This window comes from Amblyomma mixtum, chromosome 3 (assembly GCF_055824585.1).
Source record: "Amblyomma mixtum isolate Tamu chromosome 3, ASM5582458v1, whole genome shotgun sequence".
Lineage (NCBI taxonomy): Eukaryota > Metazoa > Arthropoda > Arachnida > Ixodida > Ixodidae > Amblyomma > Amblyomma mixtum.
Genome location: NC_143014.1, coordinates 291,363,175 through 291,388,288, shown reverse-complemented (window position 1 = coordinate 291,388,288; position 25,114 = coordinate 291,363,175). Strand labels below are relative to the sequence as shown.

The following is a 25,114-nucleotide window of genomic DNA, read 5'->3' as shown; positions in this document are numbered from 1 at the left end:
TGTTTCGTTCACTGTAATATCTACATAAAAATATGCATGCACGCAGAACTCCGAGGACTTGATTCGTAAAGAACATTTATTGTCTCACAGAAAAAAAAGAAAGAAAACTCTCGAACGAAAATTTGTGTCTATTTACAATATTTTCACATACAGTCAAGCCCACTTATAACAGTACTGGTTATAACAATACTGGTTATAACAATATATCGGATATAACAATGGTCAGTCATGGCACCATCAGCTTTGCTATGTGTTCTATGGTAAAATAAACTGCTTATAGCAATGCTGTCAAGGCACATTATTGGTTATGACACTTAAATCTGGTAATTGAGCGTCAACCGTTATAGAAAAAAAAAGAAGGGAATGCTACAACCACACCAGCAAAACCATGCTTACAACACAAAAGTGCGCACATGTGGGGCCGACCAATGGACTAAGCTTGCGCAGCAACGCCACGAAAGCAAAAGAGGCAGGCGTCATCGCGTCACGAGAGCTGCTGCATTGCTGCATTGGCTACGCGCACCATGCGTACCCCCAATCAGTCAGTGCAATGCACGTGCGTGCAGCCAGCGCGGTTTTTCTCTTCTCAGCTGTCACCGCACCCTTAGTTCTGCATGCTTCTTGAATTTCCCGTAAGAATCACTTCCGGAAAGCCGGCTTGATTCCTGTGACACGGAGGTGCGCGAAACTCCCGGTGGCGCAGTGATGGCGGTGCTTTGGTCATCGGTGAACAGTGAACATTGTTCCGGTTCCCTGAAGTTCGAATTAACGAGCTTTTACAGGCATTAGAACAATCAAACCACTCCGGATATTTACTGTCAATAAATGCTCTGAAGTTTGTCATCTTTTCTTTTTTTTTGGCACAACCCTGTTATAACAATTATTGGCTATAACAATGGTATTTCCATGGCACTTGAATATTGTTATAAGTGGGCTTGACTGTAATATAAAACAACACAGAGGCTTCTGCTCCACAAGAAAATCAGCAACTGCGAACGAATGGCATTTGTCATAACTTCTGCCCCATTCATGTGAACCTGCGCCCGTCCGCAGAGGCACTTTAAAAAAAGAAAAGCATTTTTTATTTTTGCAATAGTTTATGATCATTTGGGGACAGTGCAAAGGGTGAAAAGGTAGGTTGACGTGAAAAGGTATGTTTAATTGCGTGAATTGTGCCTACAATAAAGGACTGCCATATGTCATGCTATGGCAAAGAAGAGTGACTCTTTTCTGCAATAACTTGCACTTCCTATTATAGAGCCGTGACAACGTACATCAATCTTCTCGAGGATTAACAGACATTGTTCTTGTTTTCGTTTTTATATTTTAATATATCGATGTGGTGTGTAAATATAATGGGCGAAAAAAGGCCAAAAGGAGGGCAGGATGCAGTGCTCAGGAAATTTCGGGGGGTGTTCTGACACCGAAGCACCCTCCCCGGCTACGCCCCTGACCTGGTCTGGTGCAAAATTGCTTGTGAGAACATTTTCTTGTTCAAATTTTACTACTTCTACTAATACAGTCCAATCCACTTATAGTGATATTGAGAAAACCAGAAAATCTTATCGTTATAACAGATAATCATTATATCTGGACCAGCAAAAGAAAAAGGCAAAACGAACACACCCAACTTATTCCCCCATGCATGTAGCCACCGCCAGCGGCACTCCTGTCAAAGGTGCACAGAATCTTGTCGCTCTGCCAAACTCTGCACTGCAGACAGCACGAAACAGAGGAGTGCACTAAGATTTAAAAAAAAAAAAAAGTGAATTCTCAATGAAAAAAGTTGGGTGAGTTCAGAGGTATCGCCTTGCGCTTAGTCGCCGCCGTTTTTACACAGTTCAGGAATGCATAAACAGGCGGAAACAGTAGAACTATGATTGTGTGAGAAAGAATTTACGTGGTGGCAGCCAAGCTAGCTTTTCCCTCCTTCCTAATGATAGTGACAATGATAGCGCTTGGTTCCGAAGGCCGTACGCAACGCCTCCTCACGGATTTCGCCCCACTGGTCTGTTTGCGGAGTTTTCATGTCATTCCCTTCAATTTTTTTTTTTTTTTTACCAAACTTTCAGCCACCGTGGTGGCTCAGTGGATATGGCGCTCAGCTGCTTACCCGAAAGACGCGGATTTGATCCCGGCCGTGGCAGTCGAATTTTGATGGAAGCGAAATTCTAGAGGCTCGTGTACTGTGCGATGTCAGTGCATGTTAAAGAACCCCAAGGTAGTGGAAATTTCTGGAGCCCTTCACTATGGTGCCCCTCAAAGCTTGAGTCGCTTTAGGACATTCTCTTTCACTACCGCGGAAAAATGGACGATTTGGAGTGTGCTGAAAGAAAAATTTTTTTCACAAGAACTAACACACCCAGCACATATTGCAATGCATGAAATTGTAGCGTATTAGTTACACTTCTGAATGAAACAAACAGAAGAGTTGTGTGTGCAAAAGTAAATGAACATTTATTTGTGAAATTTGCTAAAAACAAAAAAAGTATATAGCAAAAACAAAAATTACCGGCTGCACTAAGCCAGTACTTGATTAGAGGAAAACTGGAATATACAAACTGTTGCACTTGTTTATAGCTGTCATTATTCACAATTTCAGCTATGAGAAAAAACTACTGCACTTTCCATGGCCTGTCAAGTCAGGGGTCATGACTGTGGTGCCACTGTGAAGAGCAATCGGGGGTGAAGATGTGAAGCAGGGGTAGACTGACAGGTGCTTCACATAAGGTTTTATCTTTGTTCCTCCCTTGTTCTCTGATAGCCGAGCTTGCAGTTTCTTCTTTTTTTCATTTTTTTTCGGTTGGTGTTGAATGGATTCTGTGGGAGGATTGGGGGCATGGACTTCTTTTCCCTCATCATACCCGAAGATTTCTTGAATGAGCCGCTCCCTGAAAGCCAGCTGATAAAATTTGGCATTTTAGGCAAGCTCTAAAACATCAGGATCGAATAAATAAGTTTTATCGATGTGGTTCAAAAGCCAGGACACTTTCCAAGTCTTGAAAATAGAAGCTGCCGCCACTGAATCATCCGGGTCCATTAAGTGCAAAAACAAAACAAACAGAAAAGCGAAAAACCAATTTTGAGAAATGATTTTCGATGGTAGAGGGCCAGAATAGATTATTCTGGTATTTCAGTAGAGATATAGTCGTGGCAGGTCAACAATTCCAATCTATATTGATACGTGGCGGCTAGAAGCAGATTCCAATGATTCCAATGAACATCAGCATCTCCAACAGATTCACGTCTTCCCATGAGCCGTCACACCGAGCGTATGTTTGCTTGCTCAAAATCTTCATTCATGCATATTTATTAGTGTTTCTGCACACGGTCTTCATCATTTCCGCCGTGAAGAGCATCAAAAAAAAGTCGAGAGGTCGAGCAAATCTCTGAGCGCCGCTCCGCAGCGATGTGCCGATATGGACACCTAGCAGTCGTCTCGGTTGAAAAACGCGACGCGACCTTGAGCATTTGGCAAACTATCTTCGCCATACATTGTGAAGACCCTGAAGCACGAAAATAAACCACTGTCATCAATTACAAACCGTATGCACCGCAGAAAACACACAGCGAACGAAAACAGAACTTACATGCAAGTACGCGCTGACGTTCCAGGCGCCCGAGGCGAAGTCTCGCTGTTGAAACTGAAATCCGATGTTTGTACATTGTTGCCCGACTAATAACCGCTGCTTTCGTCGCAAAAAACGAAACCGAAACCGGCCGACGTGCTCGATGTCAGCTTTTGCTTTCGAGGAGCGCGTGGCGATGCGGATGCCGTTTTCTCCGGCTGACGCTGCTGCAGCCATTCAAAGTTTTATTTTTCACGGTGCCCCCTCATGTCAAAACACTGAAACCAAGGCTGCAATCAAAAGAGCAGTTGTTGAGCTTGCTAACTAGATGGCGGAGCACGTCTGCGACGCTCCAAAATGAACATTTTTGCGTGGGCAATTTGAATCGATCATATGCGAATGATGGCTTATGGCGCGGTAGCGAAAGAGTTAATTAAACCCCCTTAAACCCATAAACCCTTATCAAACTTTCAGGAAAAGTTTGGTGGTAAACACCTTCCGGGCAGCCAGAATCCTATTGTATGCGTTATTTCGTCGATAATTTTATCATGCGGTTCATTTTTGCATGGGGGCAATGGGAGAAGTGATAAATGTAACAAATTTTATTGTTATAAGCGATATATTGTTATATCTGATATTGTTATAAGTGGATTACACTGTACTCCACGATTCCCTCTCCCCTACTCCCATTCACTTAAAGTCCAGTAGGCCATGCAGGTATAATAAATGATATAATAATAAGTACAATGAAATTTGTATTCAATACATCAGTGTTTTTTCGTGGCTGTGTTGGTTTGCTAGAGGCATTTTTTTTTGTTTAAGCTATTGAGGAATATTTGGTTTCCTTTGCAACCAAAAATTGGATATTCACACACCGCTAGTGGTCAATTTTAGTACTACCACGTTTTGGTGAAGCACATGTTTTTACAGCAGCCGTACTGTACCATCATCATCTCACCCACGAGCGGGTGGGAGGCATCTTTGTTTTGCGTCGCTGGCTGCCATTCTGCCGCCAGCTCACTCTGACCAAATCAGCCATTACCACAATCAACAGCTGCGCAGTGCACATCTGCGAGCACAGAGCTTTGCCTACACGTCATCAGTGCCGCAATTGATCAGCACTCATGCATTGTGTGACCGCCATGTTTTGCAATGTGTGGCTCCTGCTACAAGACATGACAAAGCTTTTCTAGAGTGGTTTTTGCCTGCTTTCAAGCCAGCAATCATGGCCATTCCCACCATTGGAACTTGATTTACTAAAGCCCCATATCCACATGTGTCATCAACCCTGTCAGCATCACGCTGCACATCTGGGTTCCTGAAACATTTTCTTGTGTGTTTGCAGGTGTGTCCTCGGCCACATTCGATGCCAACCGTAGCACAACTTTCCGCTATCAAGCTTTCCTGCCAAGTGAGCGTAAGGTGGATGGCATATCCCTGTGGTTCCGAACACGCTCTCAGGATGGTGGCCTGCTGCATCTAGCTTCTGGTTCGGACAGTGGTCCTTTCTTCTCGCTGGCGCTGGTCGGTGGTCAAGTGGAGGCTCGCTGGCAGTTTGGTTTCAGTGAACAGACTCTGAGCTTCGGGGTCAATGCCACGCAGGGAGAGTGGCGGGTGAGTTGGACAGAACTTTTGAGCTAATAACCCATCTATGCTGCTCATTATTTTTAGGTTTATGCAGCGTTTGCAAGCCTGAAGACAGCATGTGCTCTGTGTCCCAAGCAGTGTGCTGATAAGGACACCACTACTGCTGCGGCACTATACATGTTGCCTTCATGTTCTTCCTACTTGCACCAAAAAAAATGTACAGCCTTTGTACCGTATAAGCGCGTGTAAGGGCCGCACTTTTTTTCCAGATTCGAGGGCCAACTTTCGGGGTGCGGCCCATGCACGCGATTTGCGAAAAAAAATTTTTTTTAAGTAAAAGCACACCAATCAAGGAATGAACGGCATTTATTCTGCATCCAATCGTCACTCGCCTAGTATTTTGACTCTGGGCTGATGCTGTGCTCTGGTGCACACTCATCCCAAAAGAAGCCGCGCAGCACGTCCGCTGTCAACGTGTAGCCGTTGTTCCACACTTCCATCACATAAGAGAGCAGCTCTTCCATTTCTGGAAACTCGCACGGCTTGCCTCGGAAAGCGGGCTTTTTGCAGCTTGTGTTTCTCAATGCATCCTTCTGGTTGCACCATCATCGGACGCACTCCTCGGCTGCGTCGAATTTCTTGTCCACCGCACGCTTGCATGTTCGAGAGCTAACTCCCAGCTGTGTAGCTGTTAAGGCACTTGCCCATCGGGCTAAAACTGCAAAGCTCAGCAGCAGCACGCAAAAGCTACAACCACCACAACTACGGCGAGCTAACATGCCACAAAAACAACAAAAGGCTGGAGCTGGCGATGCTGATGTCGATGTGGATGGCGGGAAATCGCGGCGGAGAAAAAAGTTTATGATGATGATGATGACCACGGCCTCGGGCGCCATCATGGAGGAAAGCGCCATCCATGGACAGCACTTGGAAGCTCCTGTGCGCAGCCGGAGCTGATGGCGGAGGCCACGGCGCGTGCATTTAGAAGGCTATTCCTACCTGGGTCGTGAAAAGTTCGGGTGCGGCCCTTACACGGATTTATTTTTTTTTTAATATTTCCTTCGGGAAAACGGGTGCGACCCTTACACGCGTTTAGACGGTAGTATTGCTGTCAGACGGGCACTTCCTGGAGCCCAGTTCTTGATTGAAACTCGGAGTGCACTGCATATGCAACGCTGTTACACATTCCCACTCAATCCCAATTGGTGAGCTGGCCTGCTAAAGGTGGTGCTGCATGCCCATGTGGTTGTATAAATGGTGACAAACAAATGGGTTTGCAAGAAGGAAAAGTAAACAAAAAACACTTCTGATAAAAAAAATTCAGTGGCTGTAAAACATCTGCAGGACGTACCATCACAAAGGCACACGACATAGCAGATCACTGGCCTGTGTACATGGGTGCTGTTTGTTTAAGGCCGATTCTCACAGCAGACTATTGGCTCACTGTCCAGCAGTCTCGTGAGGTTCAATTTGCACTCCGCAAGGCTTGTGCCTGGCCCACATAGAGCCACATAGAGGAAAGGCTGCGCGCATATCTAATTCACTTATCACCGCTCCTGTGGTCTTCACCTTCGCATGTGGCGTTAGGCAGATTAGGCATGCTAACAGTCATTCACCATGCTAGTTTTGGCCCCGCCGCGGTGACTCAGTGGTTATGGCGCTCGGCTGCTGACCCGAAAGACGCGGGGTCGATCCCGGCTGCGGCGGCTGAATTTCGATGGAGGCGAAATTCTAGAGGCCTGTGTACTGTGCGATGTCAGTGCACGTTAAAGAACCCCAGGTGGTCGAAATTTCGGGAGCCCTTCACTACGGCGTCTCTCATAGTCTGAGTCGCTTTGGGACGTTAAACCCCCATAAACCATAAACCATGCTAGTTTGCTGACATTATTGGCCAGGAGGGAACCAGATCGACCAGAAGTGAGACATCACGTGACGCCTGGTTTGCGGGCCAACAGTCTGTGGTGTGAATCTGCTTTTACCATTCGCACAGGCGGATGGCGTTGACAGTGTGAACCCAGTTTTGTGAATCAAGCCATACTGATTACGGTTAAAAAAAAAAAATTATAGCTTTAATAGAATACCTAATAGAGTACCTAAGCATGAAGGTGGCAGCCCTCGATTGCACTTCAGGAACCGGACTGGCATCAAGCAGGATTGGGCTCAACTGTGATTGAATTGACCAATTAGTGACACCGGATATGGATGGAGTCTCGATCATAATTGAAAGTGCCCATGTGACAGTGGCATCAAAAGTAGAGCCCAAGGGGTATACCTTAAAGCCGTGTAGCAGGGCTCTTGTAGCACGTATGCGATGGCCAATTTTAGCAGGAGTGAGGATGCTGGTTCCCCTCACCTTCAGTTGATTTGAAACACGGGTGATGCAAGGCAGCATGGCCTAGAAGTGACCTCCTTGGACTTTCTTCTTTCAGCTAAGGCTCAATGTCTTGTTCTCATTCATGAGCATTTCTTTCTGTGGCTCCTTCTGAAGCAGAATATGAGCAAGTCAGCATGAAAATTGCTTGAATCACCAGAGCTTGTACCATTAAACAAGAAATCCATGCAGTGATGAAATTTGCAATACCTGCATTATCATGGAATACCAGCAATCTCAGACATCTTCCTTACTGTTGAATTTTGTTTAGAGTAGCAGTGGGACCGAAATTATAAACAGGTTTTAGAATTCTGTAATTTGTGACAGAAGAGCACACATTGTGAACATTCTAAAGAGGTTATTCTTCTGAAATATGGGCGTCTGATGCTGGTGACATCATATGTACTGGGTGGCCATTTTTCTCTCTTTTTTTTTCATTTTCACTGGAAAAGAGTTATACCTGCCTAGCCACCTTTGCCGTTGAGACTGCATTTCAGTGTGCAGCTTCCAATGGTTGCAAAAACTCTTCTTTGCTGCAGGAATTGCGGATCAATGTCAGCAGCAGCGCCGTCAATGCCACTCTCTCTCCAGAAGATGTAAGGGTACTCAACAGGGTTGATGATGGAACACTTGGGCTGTCGGACCTCCTGAAAGAGGCTGTGGTGCTCGGTGGTGACCCTGCTGCAGCTTCTGCTGGAAATCCCCGGGATGCCCCATTTGAGGGCTGCCTTAAGGAAGTACGACTTGGGGGTATTCTTTTACCATTCTTCACCCCTGACCGTCTCATGGGCAACGACGATGTTACGAAGTGGAATCGATTTGAGCTTCTGGGCTCCACCGAGCCTCTAGCAGACTGCATTCTCTGCCAACCTGAACAGTGTGCCCACGGAGGCCGCTGTCAGGACCCTCTGAAGTCTTACGTCTGTGTCTGCCCGCCAGCCTATGAAGGCGAACGCTGCGAGTTGGATGTCGATGAGTGTGCCACACGCCCCTGTCTCCAAGGGGCACCATGCATCAACCTGGATGGAGGGTTCCGATGTGACTGCCCCGATGGTTACACAGGAAAGCGGTGAGCTTTGCACTGCTGAGTCCTTATCAGAGTACTTGTCTTGTGTTCAGAGAAGAACTAGGAATTGTCCTTTTATTCGTCATAAGCACCATTACCTGATAATAGTTTAGGTTTTATGTCTCAAAACACTGGATCTGTTAGAAGCCTGGTCAAAATGGTAGGCCTCAGCTGCGATTGCGTTGTGTTTACTAGGGACTTCTTATGAATACCATCTTTGTATCCTACAGTGATTTGCATGCAACAGCAGTTGATAATGAACCTGTGCTTGAGCTTTTATAAGAGCACCTCGGGGACTATGGTGTTGCAGTGAATGAGGGTCCTGTTAAAGGTACACTGCTGAGAGCTCCATCCAATATTTGTTCTTCATAAAAATCGATTCTATGGCTCTTACTGGCTATGCTGATGTTTGTCTGGCAGCAAAAGACATTGCTGATAAAATGGCATTTAAAAAATTGGCCAACAATTATTCTTCTCGGTAATGCGATATTTGAGCGCAGCTGTTGCGGTATTTGAACCATAGGTGACTGCGGACAGAACATACAGTGCCAAGTGGAGGTAGCTCTGGATTATTTCGGCCTCGACTAGGCGCACAGCAATCATTCACTGCTGGGCCTCTGCCTGGGCAGTGCATTTTGCAGCAGTCATCACCATCGATGAAGCACCACTGGCACCGTTGTTACGGTACCGTCCTACTCCGCCCTCGCCCACTCTTTGGTGCACCCTCCTCTTTTGCTTTCCTCTTCGCACTCTCTTCGTTATCGCTGTATTTTCATCTTCCACTGCACTGCATTGTAAAAGATGTTCTGGGCCAAATTTTTCTGCAAATGTTCTCCGCAGTAAGCGATGGTCTGTTGTAACCAGGTCTGTTAAAACCGAAACATGTTGGATTTAAAATGTGTGGTTACCTAACAAAATTAGTCAAATGTCCGTTATATCTGGCTTTCCACACTATCTGGACCTGTTGTAGTGAGCGTCGACTGCATTGAGCTTCCTTTTATGTCATAGTACTAGTAGTTTTAAGCATGAAATGTTTTTGAATATAGTAGCACGAGGACTTTGAAAGAATTCATTTTGTATGTTGTTTATGTATGCTACAGGGTTGCAGTGTTTGTGTTATTTGTAGAATTGTGAATAACTGATCATCATTTTCATTCATTAAGCCGGCGTTTAGGTCTAAATTATTATTTCGGTATTAAATGCATGTTTTTACATGCTGTGTATTTGTGACCATTGGCAACTAGCAACAGCCTTTTCATAAAACACAAGAGCAGTTGCATAAATGCGAGAATTGCTTGGGGATTGCATGCTGAGGCAAATGCGAGATTGCCATGCAACAATGAAGGCAAAGCTGCCATCCCACTGAGTTGCTAGGACAGGATAGCAATATGATAGTTAAAAAAAATGAAAAATTGGTGTGATGAGTGCAGTGTGTGAATAGGAGGCAGACAACGGCTATTAACATTGTACAGACACCACTTTTTTTTTTTGTAATGATGTGTAAGACGTGAGCAAACAAAAATTGCCACTCGGTACGACCACGCACGTGTCATCCCGTGGGCTGGACTCTGCCTGGAACTGTGAACATGTGATGCCGCAGCGCTGCTAACTCGTCCTGCACACTTGGTGTTTGCACCGGAAAGACAATAGACTCAGCAAGAAAACTAAAATCGGGTGCACCCACAGCGGTGCGTTCCTGGGCACGCGCCATCCAATAGGCTTACGGAGTAGTGTGCCACTCACCCGGTGTCGTTAGGCCTAGTGTGCTTCGCATTGAAGCTGCACCGAAAGTGCTTTGAATTTAGTCACAGGTAACTGAATAAGGGCTGGCCTTGTTACCAGTTCACCATAACACAATAACCTCAGATTAAAATGAACGTGGAATTGCTTTCCACTAGGCCTTTGACAGTGAAGCGTGCTGAAAAGCAGGCCAGGTGATTGCCGCCTCACAATGACAGCCGTGGGTCGCACATGTGGCACGCTGGTTCGAAGCGTCGGTCATTTGAGCGCCAGATCCTCAGAGGATCTTGATCTTAACTTAGAATCACGTGACGTCTGCCACTGAACTGATCTGGCAATCTGTTTTACTTTATGTGGTTAATTCGTGCCGGTCGTCGGGCATGCGTCCGATCATCCATACTTGAAATGCATTATGTATTTGAAGGATTCGCCGGGACTGTGCTAATTCGTCACAAAAATGCGTGTCGCAGCATTAAAAAGGGACCCATAATCGGGGCTCCGCTACAGTAAGAAAAATTTTTTGAATATAATGCCGGTCCTGTGTAAGGGTCACAGCCTGTGAAAACTACGGAAAAAAAGTGTGGCCCTTACACGAGTATATAAGGTAATTTCTAATTGAATTCCTCAAGTTGTTTGTGTTTCAACAGTGAAATGTTATGGCATAACAGTTGTCTTCAGGTTATGTGAAGCATAAAAAAAAGCCGCAGTGTTATAGCTGCTTGTTCATTTGTTGTCATTTCAGCTGTTTGGGACAGCTGGCATTAAGAGTAGAAGTGAATTGAAATGACAAAGCAATGATTATATTGCAGTTTTTTTACGCCTCACATGACCTGAACTAAACTTTGATGTCATTGTCCTGTTCAAACCGAAATAACAGGAGAGAAGAAATGTTATAAATTATCCACTACCATTGGGCGAATTTCGGGTGGTAATCCGTGTATACTATAGCAGGATACAACTTAAAGAAACAGCAGTTGTTAACACTGGGCCACGGTTCGCGGCGTACTGTATTACTCCGCTAGCTGGTCACAAAGTAAATGAAATCAGCTTTTTATTGCTTAACTTTATTAAACAAGCCAGGAACAAGCCAGGTGGTGGTGGTGGTGGAACTTTATTTCCAGCGGATATAGGGGAGCGACCCGAAGTCGCTCCTTACTTTGGCTGCTTAAACGGCGGCTGCTATCCCTTGGGCAGCGGCGGCGTCTTCAGCCAGCTGGAGGAGCTTGATCTGTGTCCCCGGGTCGGGGCTGAGCAATAGAGCCTCCCAATGATCAGAGTCGGTAATGAAGCGACTCGCGGGTAGGGACTGCGGGCAGTTCCAGATCATATGATTTAGATCGGCTTTCCAGGTATCAAAATTCGAGCTTATAACTGTTTTTCTTGTGATTAAATTCTTGTTTAGATGACAAGAAAAGTTTTAACTACGAACTACTTTTTGTCGTGGAGGAATGTTGTGCGGAGGCCCTTAATGTGGGCGAAGCTTCACTGCAGACTTAAGTTGTATCCGACTATAGTCTTATGCACTGTTCCAAAAAAAACATGTAGCCAAAAATTTGGTGCCTGTACCACTTAAGGGACGCATTTTTTTTTTGCATTTTGTTTGTGCTGTAGGATTTATTTATTTATTTTTATCCTTGGACAGAGATTGACTAGGCTGCAGTTCATTCGATGTGATCTTTGCAGGTGTGAGGAGCGCATCTGGTATTGCAGCCTGCGGCCATGCCAGAATGGGGCCACGTGTGAGGATGGGGAGCCAGGCCACTTCAGCTGCTTCTGCACTGAAGATTTCGAGGGCCAGAACTGCACTGATAGGGTGAGACAGCCCTATTTATCTTCTTAGCCATTACAATGACTCAGCTGCGATAGATTTATAGAGGACTCCGATGCACAACAACTTCATGTTGGCGTCAGTCGGGGGATGTTTTTTTTTTTTGTGGCAGGCAAAAATTGTTGATCCCCTGTGGCCGCAAGCGCATGGGAAAAGATGGGGTGGGAGAACAGGGAGCAGAATGGCGAACGCCATGATGGATGCTCCAACCAGGTTGTCTAGCAACTTGGAAAACCTGGAATTGTCTGGGAAATTTATGGATACTGTCAAAAAGCTGGCCAATTCAGGTAAAAGGGCCAACTACAGTTAAGATGATGGTCCAAAGTGAATTTCGACAATACAGCAAGCGCCTAGCATTGGTACACACACAGTAAACGTGACATCTTTTCTCTTCTCACACATATAAGGCACCTTGACTTTAGCTGTCTTCTCGTTGTCTGGGCAACTTTCTTTTCAGTTCTTTTTTCTGCCCATTCTACTCTTTGTCTATGAAGTGAGCACTGCACATGCTGATTTGGGCTGGTGCAGATTCAGAAAGGTAGCTACGTTCAAAAATATTTTCCGTAGAAGAAGCCAGAACTAGTGGTATGTGGAATTCGTGCATTTTCAGATTTCTCTTGTAAGGCATCACACTGCCCTGCCATGGCGTCAAAATCATGAATGCTTGCTTTCCGAGCTGCACCTATCTCATAGTCCATGCAGAAACCAAACCTAATACAGGCTAGATGCTGTTTGGTTTGGGCTATGCTGTCAAGGTAACAAAAAGCTGTTGCCTTTTTTTGACAATCATTCTGTGCTTGTCCCATGACAGTGTTGCTATGGCATCTGATTTAACAAAGGGTGTCTTGTTGATAGCCTGAAAGAAGGATGTCTGGCAGCGCAATGAGTATGATGCCCCCATAAGCATACAGAGTGTCAGTTGGAAAATTTTTTGAAAAATTCTCAAACCAAAGCTGTCTGTCATTCTTGCAAAAGTGAGCCTAATGCCATCAGATGTGACTGCCACTCTTGGGAACCATTAAAGCAGCATAAAAATCTACAGCTAACTTCCAAACTTCCAAAGGTAAGAGCTCAACTCGGTTGTGCGCTGCTGGCATGCTGAAACGAAAAAAAATCTGACATATGACTACGATAGCCAGTAATGCGAAATCTGAGCGCAGCTCTTCACATGTGTTCCACTGCTGGCCACCCTCCGGGATCTTCCCGTGGTAGCCACCTTCCAAGTGACATTTCGCTCTGCTACTTGGACAACTGGTTATGCCGACCACACTGGTGCTGCCGCGGAAGCCAGGAACGGGCACCTATTGCTGCGCTCTAAAAACTGCTGCCAAAATCGCTGTACTGATCCAAGTTCAATGCAACAGCAATTATGGGCCCATTGCAGGTGGGGCTTACAGTGCAGCAAAGCCAGTATGCGAGGGCTGAGCAGGCTATGTCATATTGAGGGCACTGCGTCTCGGTGCCGTTCCACAGTTTGAGCTGTGCCTGCAGGTGTCAAAAGGGACTGTGGAAAGGATGGTCTTGCTAAAGATCTCACTTGCACTGCCACTCTTCATCCATTTTGTGAGTCATCTTGTGAGCCATCTTGTGTTTCACCAGCAATGCACCGCTCCATGGCTCTCCAATAGCAAGTCTGATGCATCACTGTTCTGTTTCTTGAAGGCATCGCGTCTGTGCAGTGGGCTATTACTTTGTCGTATATGCAGAGTCCTTGCTTCCTTTCTACGCTCAACTTTGAACTCATCCCTTTCTCCTCCTTTATATCCACTCATCCCTTTCTCCCACTGCAGGGTAGCAGACCAGTGTACCTTCCCCTCCCCACACTTCATTCTCCCCTCTCTCTCCACGTCACTCCACCAGGGAGAGGATAACTGGCCATATCAGCCACTAGCAGGAAATACAGTAGAACCTTGTAGATATGTTCCCGGTTTATACGCTCGAAATTGCGGGCAGTACAAATGTCCCATAGAGTTACAGCACTGTTTTTCTCCCGGTTTGTACGCTCCCGGAGAGCACCCTCCACCCTCACTGTGTGGCTCCCAATAGGCATTAAGGATATGATCAATGATCATGAGGAGGAGTACGATGTTTTTGTATATAGTAAGTGTTTCTGTTCATCGCTATGCCTTGGGGAAGTACATTTGTCCTTTAAACCATCTGTGCTGTTATTTGAACTATTCAGAAGTATTAAATTATGCTTGTAAACAATGTTTATTACTCTTTTTCACTTCAAAACCAGAACTGTGGTATGTGCACCCCCATACTGGAAACATCACTTGCTCGAAAAAAAAAAAAAGAGGGTAACCGTCTTATTAAAGGGCATCATGAGTTGCAGTTTGAAGCTGGATTTTCTTCAGGAAGAAAATAAACTCACTTGAACGGGAAGATAAAATCTATTTTTTTAGCTGTTCATGTCCATTATCATCAGCTACTATATTTTTCTGCCTCTTCAGTGGTCAGGGAATTTTGACTGAAATAATGAAAAAAATTGGGAAAGGGGTATTTCCTGCTGGGATCTTTGAGACTTGCTTGCTGGACGCCCTGTCTAACTTGCCCGGATGGTGACTGGGCAGCAGGCATATTGCATGCTGGGCATTGAGAGCACATCTAGCAACAGCAGTGTACGCTGATGACAGGTGGTCAAGAGTAGCAATGGCAAACTGCATCTGCACATGGCGCCAGCAATACTGTAATAACCATTCGTTCAAGGCAGTCATAAGATTGGTTGCCATGGTTAGTGGTATGCGGCTGCTTGCTGCTGGGCAACAGGCAGTTGTCGTGCTTCATCATCTGAGCAAAGCCAGCTGCACAGCCCGTTTGGATTGACTGTCTCATGAGTTCATGCATTGAGAATATTGGGCATTTTGTCGGCCTGAAATACGCGCATGTTTGATGATGCTGTAGCAGTAGCTCAGATTAACTGGAAAATTGAATTAATTATAACGATAATGCGATTGCACTTTTATAACCATCTTGCACGTCATCGTGAAGCATTTAAAGCTAGTGTGTACTGCAAAGCTCTCCATGCTACCTAGCTAATGAATCAATTTATAGTTGGCAATGTACCATATTTACTGGCATAATTTGCCCACTTTTTTTTCCCTAAAATTAAGGCTTCAAAGAGGGGGTGCGCAAATTACACGAAGATTTCGCGAACGCGTCCTAAAAAACTCTACCAAGGTCATAAGGTGGAATGTGTACGGTGTTTTGCCGCGTTTAAGTCGACCCCGCAACTCATGCCCCTCAATGGCCTAAAAAAATATAGTTGACTTTTGAATAAGTTCTCCCCCCCCCCCTTTTCTTGTGATATTGGGGGTGTGTTGACTTAGTCACATAAATGCAGTACAGTAGAACCCCGCTGTTACGTTCCTCACTGCTGCGTTTTCCCGGCTGTTACGTCGTTTTCTTCGGGTCCCGGCATAGCGTCCATAGGATCCAATGTATTGGGAACCCCGCTGTTACGTCGTAGCCGAGGAAACGATCCCGCATGATACGTCGCAACCGGGCTCCCCGAACCCGCCCGGGCAATGCGCGCCAACCGCCATTTTGATTTTTGACGAGTCTTGGCCCGGCTTGGCTACGGAACTGGCTGCAAGAAGCCGCACGCGAGTTGGAGAGGCCGCCACTAGATGGCTATCTGCCTCGCAGGCCGAACGCTGCGATCTTTATCGTGGGAGGTGGTGAGGTGGAGGCGCGCGGCTGTGGTCGCTTATCAGCTCGTCTTTTCTTTCACTCTTTCTTTTTATCTTTTAACTCCCCTCTATCTGCAAGTGACAGCGGTGGTGTGGTGGCTCGGGGCAGGGCCCGTGCAATTTCCTTTTCATCCTTCTCAGTCGCAACAACATCTTTATTGTGCTTTGATGGCGTGATAGCGTTGAGTAAGCGGAAGGGGCTTTCCCTTGAGGAAAAGCTGGACGTACTAAACGCAGTCGACAGGCAGCCAGGGCGGCTTACCCGGAGCAGCGCGGCGAGCAGCCTACGAACATTTCAGTGCTTGACGCTGTGCACAACGTCGCTTCAGCGTGGACTGCAGTGAGCGCGTGAACTGCACAGCACTGCTGCGTGCGTGCGGTGTGGCCGCACCGCAAAGCGACGCTGACAGCAATGCGGCCTTTGCTATTGAGAAACGCGTTGTTCTTTCCAGCGAGCGAAAGAAACTGCAATCCACCATTCTCGATTTTTTAAAGTCCTAGGGTCAATTTGCGGAAATTAATTGTTTCAAGTCGAAGCTGCACTGTTTTCATTAATTTTCGGTGCTTTCCTCACTGTTGCGTTTTCCCGGCTGTTACGTTTTTTTTTACCGGTCCGGTGAAAAACGTATGAACGGGGTTCTACTGTAGTACATGAACAAAGGTTTTCATCGTAAAAGTTTGGAGCGTACTTCATGTGTAGGCTCATACATACAATATAGCATAAAATGTTAACAGGATATGGGTTTCAGATCTAAGTACATTGACATACAGCCTCGTGGAGCTCAGCAGGTGCTTTGCACATGTGTGAGCACTTCAGCGGTGCATTCATGCATCAACATACTATGTCCCTTAGTTTCCAACACCCCAGACAGCATTCGCCACAGAATGTCCCAGGTTCATGTTATTGGTGTGTCTGCAATAGCATTTCCAGGTGCCAGTGCTGCTGTAGTGTTAACCTTTTGTCCCTACTTTGTACTAAAACCTTAACGGCTGAATAGCATGCAAACTGGCATTTTTTTTCACACCTATGTTGCCAGTGCATTCTCAGTTGGTGTGTCTGTAAAGTAAGTGTATACCTCTGCTTCATGCGACATGACCTCTGCATCGTAATGTTCTCTGCTTTACATTCTTCATTTGCAGAAAGTGATCACATGTGACCAAGCCCCCTGTCTGAACAATGGGCTATGCTACCCTCAAGGAATCATTGGGCGAATTGCTGTAAGTGACTATAAATTTTTGTGGCTTGTCTGTTTTTTTCCTGTGAGAACTTCTGCACTTCAGTTCTCTCCGTTGCATAATCTGGTGAAAAGGCGCACACCTCAATTTTAAATTCAATTTATTTCGTAGTTAGATAGCACCCCTATCCTGTCAATGTTTGCCTATGGAGCTGGAATTCTGGAGATAATAAAAACGTTTTGAAAATAAATGGAAAATGTCGTGAGGTGTGGAAATGAAAAGAAAAAAAAATTAGACTCTAACTCATACATAGCATGCTCTGCAGTGGTTGTTGTGGGAACTACACTGGGCCCGCTTTGGTAGTAAGTGTGGAATCTCTTGAGAGAGAAATTAAAGTTTGGTAACTGTCACACGAAGGCGAGCCTTCCTTCTGCAACACCTGCCTCCATTTCATGGCTTAGTGGTATTGCAAGAGAACCACTAAAGATCATGTGGCCCATCTATCCTAGAGTTGCTGGAATTTTTGTAGGGTGACGCATCCCTCCTCTTCATGCTGCTGGGTTCAGAAAAGATGTGGTAGCCACCAGCAAATGTTTTGAAGCACAACAGGCGCCTTCACGATTCTCTGGACAGTGTCCCGTAGATGTCCTGATCCGTTCTTTGCAACACTGCACTTCTTTGTACTCCTTCCTTGTGGGCGTGCATGCTCCTAAGGGGTCGTTTAAGTGCTTTATATGCATTCTTTTGTTCTACTTCACTTTTAATTTGCTGCATGGTGGATTCTGGTTGTCTCCAGTGTCCCATGAGGCAAGCTGAAGTGAGCCAAGAGCGTTGCATAACATACAGGAGTAAACCTCATTTGCTGCCTGTGATGCTCATGTGACGCAGTACCGCTGCGAGTGTGAGCATGGGTACGAGGGGACCAATTGTGAGCGCCTCCGGGACTTCTGCGAGAGTGCGCCCTGTCTGAATGGTGCCACATGCAAGGGCGAAAAAGGCGGTCATCGGTGTGTCTGTGCTGATGGCTACCGGGGCTCCGCCTGTGCTGAGCTCATTGACTTCTGTCGTGAGCAGCTGACTGATGACACCTGCCTCCACGGGGGACGCTGCGTGCCACACGTGGGTGGCTTCAGCTGCAACTGTGATGGAAGTAAGTGTGTGCAAAATGGGTGATATGGACCATTCTATGATGGCTATGCGAGCAGGCGTGTGAACACACGCTTAGTTTGCTTGAGTAGATTTCCTGCAGTGTCTACCTCTTGAGTAGAAGTTATTTCTCAGACCTTGTGGAAGGAGGGGATGGGGGCACCAATGCATTTTCAGCTAGTCTAGCCTACGTTCTCGCGAGTAGCAGCTCTAGGAGCAGAACATTCCCAGGCCAGTATCTGACCAGTAGCATGCTTTGCACTGTATTGAATGTGCTTGTGCAAGGGCTGCATGCCCCGTCTTGGTGGCCAGTAATTAAAAAAAATTTCAGTAAAAAAAATTGCTTGCATGTATTATCTAACATGCCCGACGCGTTCTGTTGGAAAAGTCAGTGGCAGCTTACTGCACCACTTGGTTCAACCAGTACAGCCATGCCAACGATGTGCCATTCCATCTATAAAGCAGAGAGATGCCACATACAGCAAAGAGAATAATGCTGCACAGTTCATATCCAATCGCACCCCACACTCTTATTGTCATGTTGTATTTGCCCTGCATTTGCACAGCATTTCTGTGTGGCAAGAGCTAGCGGCAAGTGCCCTAGGCTATGCAGCAGCCAATATAGCTGCTTCTTCTCCTCTTTAGGGCCATGCAGTGATGTGGCTTTTCTCCACAGATGAAAAGTGATCATGGAAGTGCTGAGCTCACTGGGAAACCACCCCTTTAAGGATGCGGTGTATCATTCAATCTATAAAATTTTGCAGTGAATGGTAGTTTGATAAACGCGCGCAATAAAGCTATATTTTTGCATTGAATTTCTGAGTGAAGAGATATTGAACTGTTTGATATATTGACAATTTTATGTGTCTGAGTTTGATGTATCCAAAATTGACAGTAGCCTATAAAATGGTTTTCTGAGCATTTCACCTGTAGAAAGTTGAGCACCGTGCTGGTGGTTTCTTGTGAGCATTAAATGACTGCCAGATGTCACTTGGTACAGGGAGTTTAGCCCAGTACCTACTGCATATGGAACAGATGCTTTGTGATGACATCACATTACTGCAGTTTCACTGTTAATCATTCAGTGCATTCTACAAGCAATTGAGATCCCACACTATCATTACTGTCAGTCGTACTCACTAATTCTTCAACAGTGTGCTTGCAAGCACAGTCTCCTCGACTCTTTCGCAAAGAAGCGCCTGCCATTGTGGCATCCTATATTCGGTGATGAGACAGAAGCTGTGCTGATAAAACATATGCACGAAAGGTGAGGAGCGACTAAAGGAGGTGCAGGAAAGAGCTGAGAGGGAATGTTTCAAGACCCCTTTGAGCATCTGAGGAGCTTTGGTTACAGGCAGCATCAGGCGGCTACAGAGGGCATAGCACCGTTTGTCTAAACTTTTCTTGACTTGAGTGCTTTTCTTATTCTTTTTGAAAGGGAGTGAGGTACCCTGACCAGCCACCTAACGTTCTTTTTTGTTCTTTTTTTCCTGCCCATGCAGCTGGCTATGAGGGTAGCCGTTGCGAGACTGATGTGGATGAGTGTGCTCTGGAAGTGTCTCCCTGCGAGCATGGTGGCACGTGCCTTGATCGTCCTGGCTCGTACGAGTGCATGTGCCCCGACGGTCGCTTTGGCCGCCACTGCGAGCACAACGACAGCTGCCACCTGGAGGATCCATGCCGGAATGGAGCGCCTTGCACACCACTGGCTGAGGGGCGCTTTTTCTGCAACTGCACTCCGGGCTACCATGGGCTCACTTGCGCACTCCTGGTGAGTACAGCATCAACGGTGTTCGGGGTTGGAAGGCTGCAGTGAGCTGCTGCTTGTTTGCTCGAAACACTCTGTTTCTGTCTGTCACACATTAATGGAGTTGGGCGACATGTCAACAATAGCAGCACACACACATCCTGTGGTTGGGCAGCCTCACACTTTTCTGGGCACTTTGCCATCACATACAAAAGCTGTTTCTGCATTGAGCAGATTATTTTTTAGTCATCGTGGTCAACATTAATGCATGATTTGAGTGTTTAATAGATTTAGGATGCAAAAAATTGTGGGTTCATAATAGGGGTGTGCAAATATTCAATAATTTCGAATATTCAAAACAGCCTTGCATTTCAAGCAACGAGCCTTATTGCCGGGGGCAACTTTCATGTAGTAGCTCCATATTTGCTTCGAACTGAATTTTTGGTATTCGAAATTTTGAAGTATTAGTCTTGCGTGACTAGTGTTTCTGGGACACTTGCCCGCTTGCTTTGTGTGGTGGGGAAATATGGGGGGTCAGCCTTCCGCCCCCGCACTCCCATTCCGTGGATGCAGCGTTTCCGCTTGCTAACTGTGAAGGGGTTCATGCTCGAGGGAACAAAGGGAGGGACGACAAAGCGTAAACACTCATGTGCTATTGCAAACAACACAGAGGGGGCCAGCTAGCTACAAAAACATCGAGGCATTCCTCGGAAATAGAAGGCTACGTAAGAAGGAGTTCCGACTTACTGGCTGGGGCAGGGGCACGACTACGGAGGTATCGGCGGCAAACGTTTGTATGCGCCGACAAGAGCAGCCAGGTTTTCCCGTGCGCGCCACATTCTTGGGACAGAGCCATCCCCGAGCATTTGCTGAGGGAGGTGACGAGAGCGCACATTTTCTTTGCTCGTTTTGCTTCCTGGAGCCAGAAGTCCACCAGTAAGGCAAGACGGATCTCCGTGGGCCTGCTGCAGAAGGTGACGAGAGCATGCGGCTGCAAACGGCTCGCAACGCTGGCCGGATCCCACTTGCTCCGCAGAGTTCCGCGTAGCCTTTGAGGTGGCGCTCCTGTCGCTGCTCCCACTTCCCCCATGAGAGAGATATCCTCCTCACCCAGCCAGTGCTGTCCTGATGTATGATAAGATGGTCAGCCGAAGGGGGGAACAGGTTTTCCACAGTGGTTTCAGTTTTGAGTATTGCCGCATAGATGGCTTTTTTATATTGCGCTTTCAAAGCTCGGGGGTCTGTCAACACGCATACCACAGCCAGGTCGGAGTGCGAACCCAGATACAAACTAAAGAAAGGCGAGGCCCACACGCTATTGCGGAAGATCTTGCTTTCTGGCTGTCTTCGAGCCTCCGCACTAAGGTAGTTGCTGCCATAAGGCGCATCGCTGCCACCGTTTCGAGGCAGACACACTGAAGGAAGAACACAGCAGACAGTTGTCTAAGCTCCAAACCAAGAAACCTCAATTCATTGTCAGCGAACTCTTTATATAATCTGGCTGGCAGTGACGTTATCGGCGAGCTCGAACGTCGCAGATATTGGAACGCGGGCATCGCTTGGCCACGTTCATCGGATCACTAGTTGAGTCTGATGAAACTCCACAGCATATTTACTGCAGAGGGGGTTTGACACCCCCCCCCCCCCCCCTTTTTTTCAAGGGAGCAAAGATTATCTGACAGGAGAGATGCAAAGACAAACGCGCAGCCCTACTGAACTATCACTTCACCCAGTCAGGTGACGAATCATGCGTACTGAACATGGGTGATCGTTCTCGGCAGCATTGAAGCAAGCCATCATATTGCCCGCAGAGGTACAAAAAATTCAGCGGCAGCGTGGGGACTCGCCGAAGTGTATACTTACATCAATGGGAAGGGTGCCTTTAGCGTGTGATAACGCCAAGCTTATTGCACACCCGTAGAGGATTACTGCCATTTACGCTCGGCGTCAGGGAAGCTACGGACATAACATGTGACTGCCGAACTTTGGTAGAACGGAATGATCACATCCATCTACAACTGGCATCTTTTCTTGCTATTCTGACTGCTTGCATGTTGATGGGAACAAAACAGCTCCAAGCAGCACTGCCCGCGATGCAGGCAGTGCTGCTTGGAGGTACTATCAAGGACAATTTTGCCAGGACACGCAAATGGTGTGAAAAACATTTCGCTTGGGGCGCTAGAGCTTTGTACAGCCATTTCCATTCTTGCTCGAGGGGGTGGTGGTCTGGGAATGTAACCGGAACGATGTTCCGATCCTTCGGCTTGATAAGCGAAGCAACGCTTCAGCAGCAGCTGCTGATGAAATGCAAAAAAGTGCAGCGTGCGACGCGCCTTGTCAGAGTGACGGCATAGTCCGGTAAGAGCGCCAGTTTGTCGCACTAAGCCCAAGAGACTCAGAGCAGAGCCGATGTTTCCATACGAGCACCCCTTGGATAGCGAAATAGATGCGCCAATCTCCGGTCGCTAGGTAATGGCGATGCATTTGAGCCACCGGCGACACGTCCTGAACACTTCTGTCCCTGATAGTACTGCCAACCTATCGGTGCTATGGCAGCCTTGGAGATGCGATGGTACGATCATGCCAGTGCTGCTCGGAGGTGCTGTCAACCTATGTGCCATTTAACTTCTTTGGACACAGCAGTCCCATCGACGCAACATCAATGCAACTGAAAAGAAGATGACGCAATCCAAGCCAAGAAGCGAGGATCCTAAACTAATAGAGGCGCAAGCAGCGCAAGTGGCAAGTTGGTGCACCGAACTGGATTGTCTTGCTCAGTATTAGACATTCGACCTGTTCGACCACTGGTTCGATCGTTGGCACCATGGCCAGTGCATCTACGAAAGGCAATCCAATATGATATGGAGCTACTTCATGACAGTTGCCCCCGACAATGAGGCTCACTGCTTGAAATGCAAGGCCATTTTGAAGACGTCAACGGGGATGACGACGACATTGCAAACACCTTTGAAAAGGCGCCCCGATTTCTTTAAGGCCTACCAGGATGACTGTCGGGTGTGCAAACGCGCTACCACCTTGAAGAAGGCGAGCCAGCCGTGTGTTCAGCAACCGTCAGCAGCTGAATGTTTCACACGAAAAATGAAGGCGACAGCACCGAAAGCACAACAGATGACAAAGATGGTTGGCCAATTCATTGCATGCGGTATGCACCCGTACTCCATCATTGAGGAGCCTGGCTTCCGTGATATCATGAAACTCACCATGCCTGATTACGCAGTGCCGTCACGAACAACTTTCTCGAGGGCCATCATTCCCGTCCTTTATGCATCAAAAAAAAAAAAGAGGTCCAAACGAAGCGTACAGAGGTCTTCGCAAGCGGATTGGAGTCCTTCTTGATCACAATGGATGTTTGGACATCACAAGCAAACGACAGCTGAGTAAGTTTCGTTTGCCATGTGATGGATAAGACGTTTGTGCAACATGTACATATACTGTCCTGCATCGAATTGGTGGACGCTCGCACTGCCAAGAACTTGGCGGAGTTCATCAGAACTGTAATAAAGGAGTGGGAACTTTCATCTGAAGGAACGGTGCCGACCTTTGTAGTCACTGACAATGGGAGAAACTTTGTTTTGGTGGTTGTGCAATCTTCGTGGCAGGGCTTGCTGTGCTTCGGCCACGTTTCAGTTGTGCATCAGTGGTGTCAAAAAAGATGGGGCGGGGCTCGCGCAGCTTTGTGCAAAAGCAAGGGCAATAGTAGGTCGGTATAAGCGAAGTGTTAAGGCTCAAGCACGCCTTAATGAAATTCAGAAAAGCATGCTTTTAGATTGCCTTGAAGTAGTGCAGGCCGTGCCGTCACGTTGGAACAGCGAACATGCCATGATGGACAGATTTCTAAGACTTCGTACCCATATTACTGTGGAGCTCTCAGAATGTGACGTGGTTGAAAATCTCTCCACACAAGAGTGGTAGCTACTAGCAGCATCAGTAAAGGTCTTGCAGCCGCTTGATCAGGCCACAACTGAACTCTCTGGGAACAGTTACCCAACTCTCTCACAAGTTATCCCACTGCTTGAATGCACAAGGATCGTTCTTGCGCAGCATTTGAATGATTATGATGCAGCATCAATTGCATCCAGCCTACTAAAAAGCATCAAATCTAGATTTCCTGACATCAAGATGTCTCAGCTTCCAGCATTGGACATGTTGGCTGACCCTAGGTACAAAGATGCACGCTACACTGCCGAAGCTGAAAAGAAATGGGCACTTGATCTCCTTGTGAAGGCAGCAGAAGAGACGGTGCTAGTGCATCAGCATGCTGAACCGCCAGGCAGATCCTGTGCATCTCCAAGACCTTCCACTTCGGGTGACTCTGTGTGGTGCGCATTTAACAAATTTACTAGTTCCGATTAGAGCCGCCGATCATGCCATACAGTGAAGAATGATGCCGTAGAGTACTTGAAAAGCCCCCTTCTTCCGCAGTCTGAAGACCCTTTGGCATGGTGGAGGATCAACGGCAGCCACCTCTGCCCATCCATAGCACCACTTGCGTGCAAATACCTTTCAATCCCAGCAGCGCGGACTATCAGCGAAAGGCTGTTTTCAGCTGCAGGAAACATTGTGCGCAGTCAGAGAGAAAGACTGCTCACTGTCATGTAGAACAGCTTGTGCTCTTGCACAAGAGCATTTAGATCGGAGTATGCTGGGCCGTTAATGGCAGTTGTCACCCGGAAGTGCAGGATGTCTTTTTTTTTTTCATTGTTGTTCTTAGTGCTCTTGCTGCAGTATAGTGCAGTTACTCCTGTGGTGTCAACTATTGGTATTTTTTTGTGTTATAACTTTTTATTACCAAGCAGGTAAAAATTTTTCTTCACTCACTTTAGGTGCTCTCTTAAAATATTGAAGTGTGGTTTTAAATAAAGCCTCTGTGCACTATGTAATGGCTTCGTGTGTTGGGAAAATAATTTGTGTTGGAAATTCCTACTGTCATTCAGCCTCTTTTTAGTGCCAGAAGTACTATTCGAACTATTCACTTCGGAATTATTCGAAGAAAATCACTATTCGCACACCCCTATTCATTAATATATTAGCAAAAATTTACATTTTGATGACCAAAAAAGTGAGTGCATTTGTTCTGCGTGTGAATGTGGAAGTCTTGCTGGACAAATCTGTGCTTTTCACTTGATCCCTTTTGACTGCACCACGACACAGCAGCTCACTAGTCGGGATGA

The 25,114-nt window shown here is 46.6% G+C and overlaps 1 protein-coding gene across 2 annotated transcripts in view; it reads left to right on the top strand.

Annotated features, from left to right (window-relative positions):
- crb (cell polarity complex component crumbs) overlaps positions 1–25,114 on the top strand; it is a 206,270-nt gene that overhangs the window by 171,427 nt on the left and 9,729 nt on the right. For both annotated transcript variants that reach the window (XM_089583659.1, XM_089583658.1), the window contains 6 exons: positions 4,915–5,183; positions 8,067–8,596; positions 12,017–12,146; positions 16,994–17,071; positions 17,918–18,179; positions 19,678–19,946. In XM_089583659.1, the coding sequence (XP_089439785.1) occupies positions 4,915–5,183; positions 8,067–8,596; positions 12,017–12,146; positions 16,994–17,071; positions 17,918–18,179; positions 19,678–19,946 (1,538 nt within the window). The remainder of the gene's footprint in view (positions 1–4,914; positions 5,184–8,066; positions 8,597–12,016; positions 12,147–16,993; positions 17,072–17,917; positions 18,180–19,677; positions 19,947–25,114) is intronic.